The sequence below is a fragment of the Salvelinus namaycush genome, chromosome 27, assembly GCF_016432855.1.
Source record: "Salvelinus namaycush isolate Seneca chromosome 27, SaNama_1.0, whole genome shotgun sequence".
NCBI classification, from domain to species: Eukaryota; Metazoa; Chordata; class Actinopteri; order Salmoniformes; family Salmonidae; genus Salvelinus; species Salvelinus namaycush.
The window spans coordinates 22,087,788-22,100,276 of NC_052333.1; the positions used below are offsets into that span (position 1 = coordinate 22,087,788).

Below are 12,489 nucleotides of genomic sequence, written 5' to 3' on the forward strand. Positions count from 1 at the left end.
TGCCTGTTCTACTGCACTGACAGATGGAAGAACGTATGGCAAAATGTGCGTGCAGCGCTGGGCCCTGAAGAAAAGGTAGTGCACTATATAGGGAATAAGGTGCGATTTGAGACACATGCCTAGTCAATATGCAGGCAGGGCGCTCCATCAGAACCTCTTAGGTAATGAGGGGGCTGTTACCAATACACAGACTCAGTGTTGTTTAGAATGGCCTGTCAAGTTGTTACAGGGAGGAAATGTACAATTAATAATTCATCGGAGTCCTTGTGCTGTTGAACTTGCCTTCATACTGTATGTTCCATTTTAGTAATGCATGAACACTCCTGTGATTGTATGCATTTGTTTGATCTGCGAGCAGTTTGGCAGCAGAGTGCATGTGTGTGCGCGGACAGGAGGGACGGCAGTATTTGATGTTACTAGCTAATGTCGTTGTTTCTCAGAGGGTAGGTCAGAGAGCTGTTCATGACAGAAATCAGCTCTGCTCTGAACTGGGTTGTGTGATTGTTATTGAGGCTGGTCCATCATATTAGGAGGGATATTAAAACCTTCTCCCGGACAGGATAATGCAGGTCTATTTACTGTGCAGTTCAAACCGTAGGCTTCCTCCTCACAAAAAGACAGGACACCATCTCCAACCAAGCACTTGTTCAACGGACTTAATCATTTTTTGGTTATCTGAAATTATGTTGGAAAAACTTTTGCAGAAAGAAATGAGTTTATAGGTATAGAAAGCTAAGACTGTGACCAGAAGGGTTGCAATCACATAATATTATCTGGGCCACCCTTGGCTTGGCATTTATTCATAATAACATGCATTGTTTATATCCTAGTTCTGATTTAGGAGGTGTTCAGAAACACCTTAACTCGCTGCTTTCCAGACCATGCAACTTGGCCTAGCCTTAATAGAATATCTCCCATTCACTACCCAACCATTCCTGTCCCCAGCCCCCGTCTCTGTACTCGTCCACACATCCACACGGCAAGGACACAGGCACGTCACGGTGACGCCAGGCCTGGAGACAGTTGGGTGGATGGATGGATGTCAGAACGGAGTTGTAGTTTCCTCCAGCCTAGTTCAATGTCACAGTGTCTGTGTGCCACATCTGCAGCTTTCAGCACCATGCCCTGTAGGAGCCTGTGGGACAGGCAGCTACACATCATCTCTCCTCACTCCATATTCTAATTCTGCCATGCTAGGGAGTTTCTGTTCCAGTCATTCTAACTGTGGTGTTACTTTGTATGTTCCAGTCTCTTTCTAACTGTGGTGTTACTTTGTCTGTTCTAGTCATTCTAACTGTGGTGTTACTTTGTATGTTCCAGTCTTTCTAACTGTGGTGTTACTTTGTCTGTTCTAGTCATTCTAACTGTGGTGTTACTTTGTATTCTAACTGTGGTGTTACTTTGTATTCTAACTGTGGTGTTACTTTGTATTCTAACTGTGGTGTTACTTTGTCTGTTCTAGTCATCCTAACTGTGGTGTTACTTTGTCTGTTCCAGTCATTCTAACTGTGGTGTTACTTTGTCTGTTCCAGTCATTCTAACTGTGGTGTTACTTTCTGTTCCAGTCATTCTGTGGTGTTACTTGGTCTGTTCTAGTCATTCTAACTGTGATGTTACTTTGTATGTTCCAGTCATTCAAACTGTGGTGTTACTTTGTCTAATCCAGTCATTCTAACTGTGGTGTTACTTTGTATGTTCTAGTCATTCAAACTGTGGTGTTACTTTGTCTAATCCAGTCATTCAAACTGTGGTGTTACTTTGTCTAATCCAGTCATTCTAACTGTGGTGTTACTTTGTATGTTCTAGTCATCCTAACTGTGGTGTTACTTTGTCTGTTCTAGTCATTCTAACTGTGGTGTTACTTTGTCTGTTCCAGTCATTCTAACTGTGGTGGTATTTTGTCTGTTCTAGTCATTCTAACTTTGGTGTTACTTTGCTGTTCCAGTCATTCTACCTGTGGTGTTACTTTGTCTGTTCAGTCATTTTAACGCTGTGTGGTGTTACAGCAGCACAGTATTATTCCAGTTATTATTCAAGTTGTCAGCTGTGTGGTGGACCAGAGGAGCAGGTTGTCTTTATCATAACATATTATCAACCTATTGTCTTCATGACAGCTCTCTTTGTCTGAGTTTTCTGCGTTAGCAGCATCAGCTTCCTAGTCAGCGCTACAACATACAGCCTTAAGATGTCACCAAGCAAAGGTTCAACGGTTGCAACCTTAATGTACTCTTTTGTTCTCTCAATCTCCTCAGATAAGTTAGTGTTACTGAGTGTTAAGGAACAGAAGGACTCGACAGGCAGAGCTAAATGTGGGTTCTTAGCCAACCAATCGGATTGGAGTCACAGGTTGACTTGCAGTGTTGCAGTTTTGCTCCCAGAAACCATGCTAGGCTAGAAGACATGGACGTGTGGGCGGTTTTGAAAAACAACTTGGCTGATGAGAGGACTGCTCTGTAGGCTTTATACATAATGAGTTTTCTCTCTGAGTTGTGGTGAGAGGTTGTTAGTTACTCCCAGTGCTTATTATGAGACCTATTACACAAAGAGGATGGTTATTACCATAATTCCCTCCACTTATGGTTGAGGAGATATATCTTTATTACTCTTTGGGTTGTTAAGGAAGTTTTACTTTTCAGGGTTCTCATTGCATTTCCCGGAATTGGATTTGTAATTGGATATTATATTTCTTAAACGTAACATTCGGAAAAGCCAGTCTAAGTGACTGTTCATCTAAAGACTGTCATGGTAGCAGTTCATGTTTTTCTACTGTATGTAGCCTGGTCTGGCACTGTGTCTGACACCAAGCCTCGAGCAGTTTGCAGAGAGACTTTCTATTCCACATATAGAACAGAACATGTACTTTACATGCACAGTATAGTAATGGCCAGCCAGCCAGCAGCCAACCATGAGTATGTCCGCCTCGAGCCCTCAACTCTCCTAACAGAGTCACTAGGCAACCAGGGAGCCACAGGCTTATCTATCAACCACTGGGCTGCAGCCAATTTACAGCTACACTGGAGAGTCATACTTCATATGTCCTTTTCTCTCTCTCCATCTCTCTCTCCCTCTCTCTCTCTCCATCTCTCTCTCTCCATCTCTCTCTCCATCTCTCGTATATTTGTCAGGTGTATCTTTGCCACTTTGTTAGTTTGTTTTCAAATCAGATTTTGTTTGTCACATGCTTCGTACCAGTACCGAGTCGATGTGCAGGGGTATAAGGTAATTGAGGTAGATATGTACATATAGGTAGGGAGAATGTGACTAGGCAACAGGATAGATAATAAACAGTAACAGCAGCGTATGTGATGAGTCAAAAGAGATTAGTGCAAAAAGGGTCAATGCAGATAGTCTGGGTAGCTATTGGTTATTAACTATTTAACTAACTATTTAGCAGTCTGATTGTTTGGAGGTACAGTTGAAGTCGGAAGTTTACATACACTTAGGTTGGAGTCATTAAAACTCGTTTTTAAACCACTCCACAAATTGCTTGGTAACAAGCTATAGTTTTGGCAAGTCGGTTAGGACATCTACTTTGTGCATGACACCAGTCATTTTTCCAACAATTGTATACAGACAGATTATTTCACTCATCATTCACTGTATCACAATTCGAGTGGGTCAGAAGTTTACATACACTAAGTTGACTGTGCCTTTAAACAGCTTGGAAAATTACAGAAAATTATGTCATGGCTTTAGAAGCTTCTGATAGGCTAATTGACATAATTTGAGTCAATTGGAGGTGTACCTGTGGATGTATTTCAAGGCCTACCTTCAAACTTAGTGTCTCTTTGCTTGACATCATGGGAAAATCAAAAGAAATCAGTCAAGACCTCAGAAAAACAGTTGTAGACCTTCACAAGTCTAGATCATCCTTGGGAGCAGTTTCAAAATGCCTGAAGGTACCACGTTCATCTGTACAAACAATAGTACGCAAGTATAAACACCATGGGACCACGCAGCCGTCATACCACTCAGGAAGGAGACGCGTTCTATCTCCTAGAGATGAATGGACTTTGGTGCGAAAAGTACAAATCAATCCCAGAACAACATCAAAGGGCCTTGTGAAGATGCTGGAGGAAACGGGTACAAAAGTATCTACAGTGGGGAGAACAAGTATTTGATACACTTCCGATTTTGCAGGTTTTCCTACTTACAAAGCATGTAGAGGTCTGTAATTTTTATCATAGGTACACTTCAACTGTGAGAGACGGAATCTAAAACAAAAATTCAGAAAATCACATTGTATGATTTTTAAGTAATTAATTTGCATTTTATTGCATGACATAAGTATTTGATACATCAGAAAAGCAGAACTTAATATTTGGTACAGAAACCTTTGTTTGCAATTACAGAGATCATACATTTCCTGTAGTTCTTGACCAGGTTTGCACACACTGCAGCAGGGATTTTGGCTTACTCCTCCATACAGACCTTCTCCAGATCCTTCAGGTTTCGGGGCTGTCGCTGGGCAATACGGACTTTCAGCTCCCTCCAAAGATTTTCTATTGGGTTCAGGTCTGGAGACTGGCTAGGCCACTCCAGGACCTTGAGATGCTTCTTACGGAGCCACTCCTTAGTTGCCCTGGCTGTGTGTTTCAGGTCGTTGTCATGCTGGAAGACCCATCCACGACCCATCTTCAATGCTCTTACTGAGGGAAGGAGGTTGTTGGCCAAGATCTCGCGATACATGGCCCCATCCACCCTCCCCTCAATACGGTGCAGTCGTCCTGTCCCCTTTGCAGAAAAGCATCCCCAAAGAATGATGTTTCCACCTCCATGCTTCACGGTTGGGATGGTGTTTTTGGGGTTGTACTCATCCTTCTTCTTCCTCCAAACACAGCGAGTGGAGTTTAGACCAAAAAGCTATATTTTTGTCTCATCAGACCACACGACCTTCTCCCATTCCTCCTCTGGATCATCCAGATGGTCATTGGCAAACTTCAGACGGGCCTGGATATGCGCTGGCTTGAGTAGGGGGACCTTGCATGCGCTGCAGGATTTTAATCCATGACGGCGTAGTGTGTTACTAATGGTTTTCTTTGAGACTGTGGTCCCAGCTCTCTTCAGGTCATTGACCAGGTCCTGCCGTGTAGTTCTGGGCTGATCCCTCACCTTCCTCATGATCATTGATGCCCCACGAGGTGAGATCTTGCATGGAGCCCCAGACCGAGGGTGATTGACCGTCATCTTGAACTTCTTCCATTTTCTAATAATTGCGCCAACAGTTGTTGCCTTCTCACCAAGCTGCTTGCCTATTGTCCTGTAGCCCATCCCAGCCTTGTGCAGGTCTACAATTTTATCCCTGATGTCCTTACACAGCTCTCTGGTCTTGGCCATTGTGGAGAGGTTGGAGTCTGTCTTTTATACAGGTAGTTCAAACAGGTGCAGTTAATACAGGTAATGAGTGGAGAACAGGAGGGCTTCTTAAAGAAAAACTAGCAGGTCTGTGAGAGCCGGAATTCTTACTGGTTGGTAGGTGATCAAATACTTATGTCTTGCAATAAAATGCAAATTAATTACTTAAAAATCATACATTGTGATTTTCTGGATTTTTGTTTTAGATTCCGTCTCTCACAGTTGAAGTGTACCTATGATAAAAATTACAGACCTCTACATGCTTTGTAAGTAGGAAAACCTGCAAAATCGGCAGTGTATCAAATACTTGTTCTCCCCACTGTATATCCACAGTAAAACGAGTCCTATATCGACATAACCTGAAAGTCCGCTCAGCAACGAAAAAGCCACTGCTCCAAAACCTCCATAAAATAGCCAGACTACGGTTTGCAACTGCACATGGGGACAAAGATCGTACTTTTTTGAGAAATATCCTCTAGTCTGATGAAACAAAAATAGAACTGTTTGGCCATAATGACCATCGTTATGTTTGGAGGAAAAAGGGGGATGATTGCCAGCCGAAGAACACCATCCCAACCTTGAAGCACGGGGGTGGCAGCATCAAGTTGTGGCGGTGCTTTGATGCAGGAGGGACTGGTGCACGTCACAATATAGATGGCATCATGAGGCAGAAAATCATGTGGATATATTGAAGCAACATCTCAAGACATCAGTCAGGAAGATAAAGGTTGGTCGCAAATGGGTCTTTCAAATGTACAATGACCCCAAGCATACTTCCAAAGTTGTGGCAAAATGGCTTAAGGACAACAAAGTCAAGGTATTGGAGTGGCCATCACAAAGCTCTGACCTCAATCCTGTAGAAAATTTGTGGGCAGATCTGAAAAAGTGTGTGCGAGCAAGGAGGCCTACAAACCTGACTCAGTTACACCAGCTCTATCAGGAGGAACGGGCCAAAATTCACCCAACTTATTGGGGGAAGCTTGTGGAAGGCTACCCAAAAGGTTTAATCCAAGTTAAACAATTTAAAAGCAATTCTAACAAATACTAATTGAGTGTATGTAAACTTCTGACCCACTGGGAATGTGATGAAAGAAATGAAAGCTGAAAGAAATAATTATCTCTACTATTATTCTGACATCATTCTTAAAATAAAGTGGTGATCCTAAGTGACCTAAGACAGGTAATTTTAGCTAGGATTAAATGTCAGTAATTGTGAAAAACTGAGTTTAAATGTATTTGGTAAAGGTGTATGTAAACTTCCCACTTCAACTGTAGAAGCTGTTCAGGGTCGTGTTGGTTCCAGACTTGGTGCATCAGTACTGCTTGCCGTGCGCGGGCAGAGAGAACAGTCTGTGACTTGGATGGCTGGAGTCTAGTTTTGTCACTAAAGAATTGTGCCCTTTCCTCATATCCAGTTGAAGGGAGTGAAAATGTCACGGCACTGTGTACCTTAGTTTGAACATTGTTACCCGTGAATCCTTTCTCTATTAATTACAAACGTCGTCAATCAATCAAGTTTATTTTATATAGCCCTTCGTACATCAGCTAATATCTCGAAGTGCTGTACAGAAACCCAGCCTAAAACCCCAAACAGCAAGCAATGCAGGTGTAGAAGCACGGTGGCTAGGAAAAACTCCCTAGAAAGGCCAGAACCTAGGAAGAAACCTAGAGAGGAACCAGGCTATGAGGGGTGGCCAGTCCTCTTCTGGCTGTGCCGGGTGGAGATTATAACAGAACATGGCCAAGATGTTCAAAATGTTCATAAATGACAAGCATGGTCAAATAATAATCAGGAATAAATGTCAGTTGGCTTTTCATAGCCGATAATTAAGAGTTGAAAACAGCAGGTCTGGGACAGGTAGGGGTTCCATAACCGCAGGCAGAACAGTTGAAACTGGGACAGCAGCAAGGCCAGGTGGACTGGGGACAGCAAGGAGTCATCATGCCCGGTAGTCCTGACGTATGGTCCTAGGGCTCAGGTCCTCCGAGAGAGAGAAAGAAAGAGAGAAGGAGAGAATTAGAGAGAGCCAAGATGTTCAAAATGTTCATAAGTGACAAGCATGGTCAAATAATAATCAGGAATAAATGTCAGTTGGCTTTTCATAGTGTCAGAGACACTGAGGCCCCAGCCCCCTCCAGTCCGGTGTCTAGTCCTTAACCCTAGCCCACCCCTCTGTCCGTCGCCAGGGAGAGGCCAGTGTGGAGGGAGTCCTCAACCAGTTGGTCCTCGAGCACCTCCAGCTGGCACCGCTACAGTGGGGTGAGTACACATGCACACACACACAGTGCCATCTATGAGATGCTTGGCGTTACCTTTGAAGAAATACCACTGAAAGGTATGTGTGTTTTTGTCACTATTCAAACGATCAGTCCACGGACATTATGATCATGGATCACGATGAGGATCAAAAGAGTTAATCACCATCGTTCCTATGGGGGTACCGAACCCAAAGAACCCAAACCACTGCACCTGGTTATTAACACTGCAGCCCACACAATCCCACCACTTCGGTCTCCAGTCGTGTTTTCTATTTGCATGTATATTAGGCTATTTTAGGGAGCTGCCAGGAGGCAGACTGGAGAGGCTGGGGGACGTGTGAAGCACCCTGGGACACCACGGAGAGACTTGGAGGTGCTTCCCTCCCTCTCTGGGCCTCGCCATCTGTGAACAGCCGTCGAAATTATCAGCTTTGATTTATTTATTGTGTGTACGCGCGTGGGTGTATGTGTTTGTGTGTGTGGGTGTTTATTTTAGACGAACAGTGTGGCTTTTTTTGGGGGAGGTCAGTGAGTGTGTTCATTAGTCAGTTCAGTGTCTCCTGGTTTGGCAGAAAGAGGGCCATCTGTTTGCGACAGTGACACAACAGATATCTCGTGGTAGATGAGGGCGGCACAAATTCGCTTCTCTTCTGTTCTCGTGACCAATTTTCCAATCTAGCTTCCGTCTGATTGTTCAAAGGACCCAGATCTTCTGGCATTGTATTCATGCAATTCCTAGTCTATTACTTTCTGAGGAAAGTTGATTCTGTCATTTTGAAGAGCCCGTCATCCCAGGGTCTCAATTACGGGCCTTCTCTATAGCAATCTTCCTGAGGATCAAGCAATCGCTACAGAGTGGGCTGGCGCGTTTAATACCATACGGCTACAGGCTGCAGTCAAGTTCGACTGTTACAGTAGACACGTGATTGGCTGTTAGCCTCGTGTTAAGTATACTGTATTTTCCTACTGCAATGTGTTCAGCTGTGAATCGTGTGGTACAACATGGTTTCTCTTATGTGTTTTGAGTGTGCGGTATAGCATTGTCTTTCTAGGTTGTGGCCATGTTGGAAGAGATCATGAAGATACTGTTCTTTACTCTAGTTCCATTGAATCAGATATACTGTGTCTTCTTTTCGTTTGCTTTCCACTGTGGACTAGTTTAGGTGAGGGTGTCATTGGGTTAATGAGGGTCTATTTGTCCTGATGTCTCGACTGTGTCCCTAATGATAGATAATGACAGAAGTCACTTTGCTCCGAGATATCATTGATGATCAGCTACTGTATGCGTCAACAGAATCATTAACTCATACGCATCATTCGTAAATTACAATGATTTTGTACCATTACAAAACAAGATGACAGTATAATTTCTAACTGACTTCCACTGTCATGCCTCTGAACTGGGATGAGAGTGAAGCCCTTTCTATCCACTGTCTAAGGCCTTGCCAGGGAGTCAGACTTCCAATAGCTTACAGGCTGTAGCTAGCTGCTGTATGGGTGAAGGCGCTGAACGTGAACAGAGCTGTAGGAGCTAAATCATCCTGGTAGTTAGTGTAGTCCCTGGGCTGGTTGGCTACTTCCTCCCCTAATTTTGAGCTGAATACACAGATGATCCTACACTGACTTTGTCTCGCTCCTCTGCCCCCGTGCTCCCCTGCTTCTCCTTAGCTCACACAGCCCAATAAACCAGTCTGGGCCAGTTTCCCTAAAGCTTTGGAGCTAACGTGGCACAGTATTTCTCTCGACAAACCAGCCGCACAGACACATGAGAGGAATAATTGTGTAGTCAATCTTCTGTTTGTAAACAAATCATATTGACATTACAGAGCCAGGTAAAGCGGACTGGTTTTCTAATGGAGGGTATCAGGGCCCCACCAGGACACAGTAACTTGCACAGTATTTCCCTCCACAGAAAACTTTCCTCAGTTTACAAGATGAGGCTGATACTCATTTCCTCAGAGGTCTTCTTTTTTAGTTTTGTTACTGTGTTGTCTAAGTTACAAAGAGCTTATGGTTATGTAAAGGTTGATGGGTAATGGAAAGGGGGCTTCTGATTTCATCATGAGCGCTGTTGTTGTTGTCTCTCCCCTCAAAGCTCCAGCAACATGGAACTTCTTCACACTACCATAGCAACCCATGAATATTTAATTGTGGACATTTCCAATAAAGGAGAAACGGGGGAAAGTGGCAGGAACAGAAAGGGTCTTTATGCCTTCCTGTTTGCTCAGGGCCTTATTGAATGGGGAGCGAGGGAGTTCGTCCTATAGATCTAGGGACCATTAGGAAGTGATTACCCCCTTTAGGCAGAGGCAGAGCAGCAACACCCTCGCTACTACAGAGCAGAGTACACACACACCCACACTGATATGATCACCTAAATTAGTGTTTAAATCACTTTCTCTAATGCCTTGGCGGGGAAGAGGATATTTTACAGAGTAGCAATGTAAGGTGTATTTAAATGTCTGTTACCTCCCTTTATTAGTACTGTTTCAGTGTGCGGTGTGGAGGGGGATGAAGTAGCCAGGTAAACAGGCTGCACTGCATTACTTCTACGTTAGCATTTTCATCTTGATTCTTTCCGCTCTACCGAGCCTCAACAAACAATCATTTGGTCAATTCCATTAGTTACCCTTTTTCATTTTCAGTAGTATTTCTCTTTATTTTGTAAGCATTAACCTATTTTTTTCCACTGTTTATCATCATCGCTTCTTCAACAGTTTCTCTACAATCAATTACTAGTTTAGTTTGTGTGCCATGTAGTTCTTTATATACAGTGCATTCTGAAAGTATTCAGACCCCTTGACCTTTTCCACATGTTACGTTACAGCCTTGTTCTAAAATGGATGAAATTGTTTTTTCCCCTCATCAATCTACACACAATACCCCATAATGACAAAGTAAAACAGTTTTTTTGAAATGTTTGCAAATTTATAAAATATGTAAAACTGAAATCACATTTACATAAGTATTCAGACCCTTTACTCAGTACTTTGGTGAAGCACCATTGGCAGCGATTACAGCCTTGAGTCATCTTGGGTATGACGCTACAAGCTTGGCACACTTGTATTTGGAGAGTTTCTCCCATTCTTCTCTGCAGATCCTCTCAAGCTCTGTCATGTCGGATGGGGAGCGTCGCTGCACAGCTATTTTTCATGTCTCTCCAGACATGTTCGATTGGGTTCAAGTCTGGGCTCTGGTTGGGCCACTCAAGGACATTCAGAGACTTGTTCCGAAGTCACTCCTGAGGTGTCTTGGCTGTGTGCTTAGGGTCGTTCTCCTGTTGGAAGGTGAACCTTCATCCCAGTCTGAGGTCATGAGCGCTCTGGAGCAGGTTTTCATCAAGGATCTCTCTGTACTTTACTCCATTCATCTTTGCCTCGATCCTGACTTGTCTCCCAGTCCATGCGGCTGAAAAACATCCCCACAGCATGATGCTGCCACAACCATGCTTCACCGTAGGGACGGTGCCAGGTTTCCTCCAGACGTGACTCTTGGCATTTAGGCCAAAGAGTTCAATCTTGGTTTCATCAGACCGGAGAATCTTGTTTCTCATGGTCTGAGAGTCTTTAGTGGACTTTTGGCTCCAAGCGGTCTGTCATGTGCCTTTTACTGAGGAGTGACTTCCGTCTGGCCACTCTACCATAAAGGCCAGATTGGTGGAGTGCTGCAGAGATGGTTGTCCTTCTAGAAGTCTCCACAGAGTAACTCTAGAGCTCTGTCAGAGTGACTATCGTGTTCTTGGTCACCTCCCTGACCAAGGCCCTTCTCCTCCGATTGCTCAGTTTGACGGCTCTAGGAGGAGTCTTGGTGGTTTCAAACTTCTTCCATTTAAGAATGATGGAGGCCACTGTGTTCTTGGGGACCTTCAATGCTGCAGAAATGTTTTGGTACCCTTCCCCAGATCTGTGCCTTGACATAATCCTGTCTCAGAGCTCTACGGACAATTCCTTCGACCTCATGGCTTGGTTTTTGTTCTGACATGCACTGTCAACTGTGGGACCTTATATAGACAGGTGTGTGCCTTTTCAAATCATGTCCAATCAATTGAATTTACCACAGGTGGACTCCAATCAAGTTGTAGAAACATCTCAAGGATGATCAATGGAAACAGGATGCAACTGAGCTCAATTTTGAGTATCATACCAAAGGGTCTGAATACTTATCTAAATTCGTTTTTTTTTTTTTATTAATTAGCAAACATTTCTAAAAGCCTGTTTTCGCTTTGTCATTATGGGGTATTGTGTGTGTGTGGATTGATGAGGGGAAAAAACCAAATTTAATACATTTTTGAATAAGAATGTAACTTAACAAAATGTTGGAAAAGGAAGGGGCTGAATACTTTGCGAATGCGCTGTATATATACAGTGGGTTGCATAATTGTTTAACATTTAACATAATTGTTTAACATTGACAGCAAAAAAGACTGTCAAATAAATAATACAAATACTGAGCTCTATTGTAGAGAGATACAAAAGGAAATTATATGATTTAATAACAAGTAATAACACTATTTATTTTGAACAGATATGGTTATTGACACCCCTGTTATCAATACTCAAGCACCCCACCCTTGCCAGGATAACAACACTAAGCCTTTTCCAAAATGTTTTATCAGATTGGAGAACACATTGGGAGGGATCTTAGACCATTCCTCCATACAGAATCTTTCCGGATTGTTTTAGCCAAAAATCATTTCTGTTCTCCAATCTCATAAAACACTTTAGATAAAGGTTCAGTGTACTTATCCTCTCAAGGTGAGGGTGCTGAAGTATTACATACAGGGGTGCCAATAATTTTGACCCCATCTTTTTTAGATTTGTTTTTATTACTTGCTAAAGGTGCAACCTGCAGTTGCTTCATACATTATTGGACTTA

The 12,489-nt window shown here is 43.1% G+C and overlaps 1 protein-coding gene across 1 annotated transcript in view; it reads left to right on the forward strand.

The window, feature by feature from the left end:
* trappc9 (trafficking protein particle complex 9) overlaps positions 1-12,489 on the forward strand; it is a 293,236-nt gene that overhangs the window by 200,550 nt on the left and 80,197 nt on the right. The window contains exon 22 of the mRNA XM_038966127.1: positions 7,525-7,615. Within this exon, the coding sequence (XP_038822055.1) occupies positions 7,525-7,615 (91 nt within the window). The remainder of the gene's footprint in view (positions 1-7,524; positions 7,616-12,489) is intronic.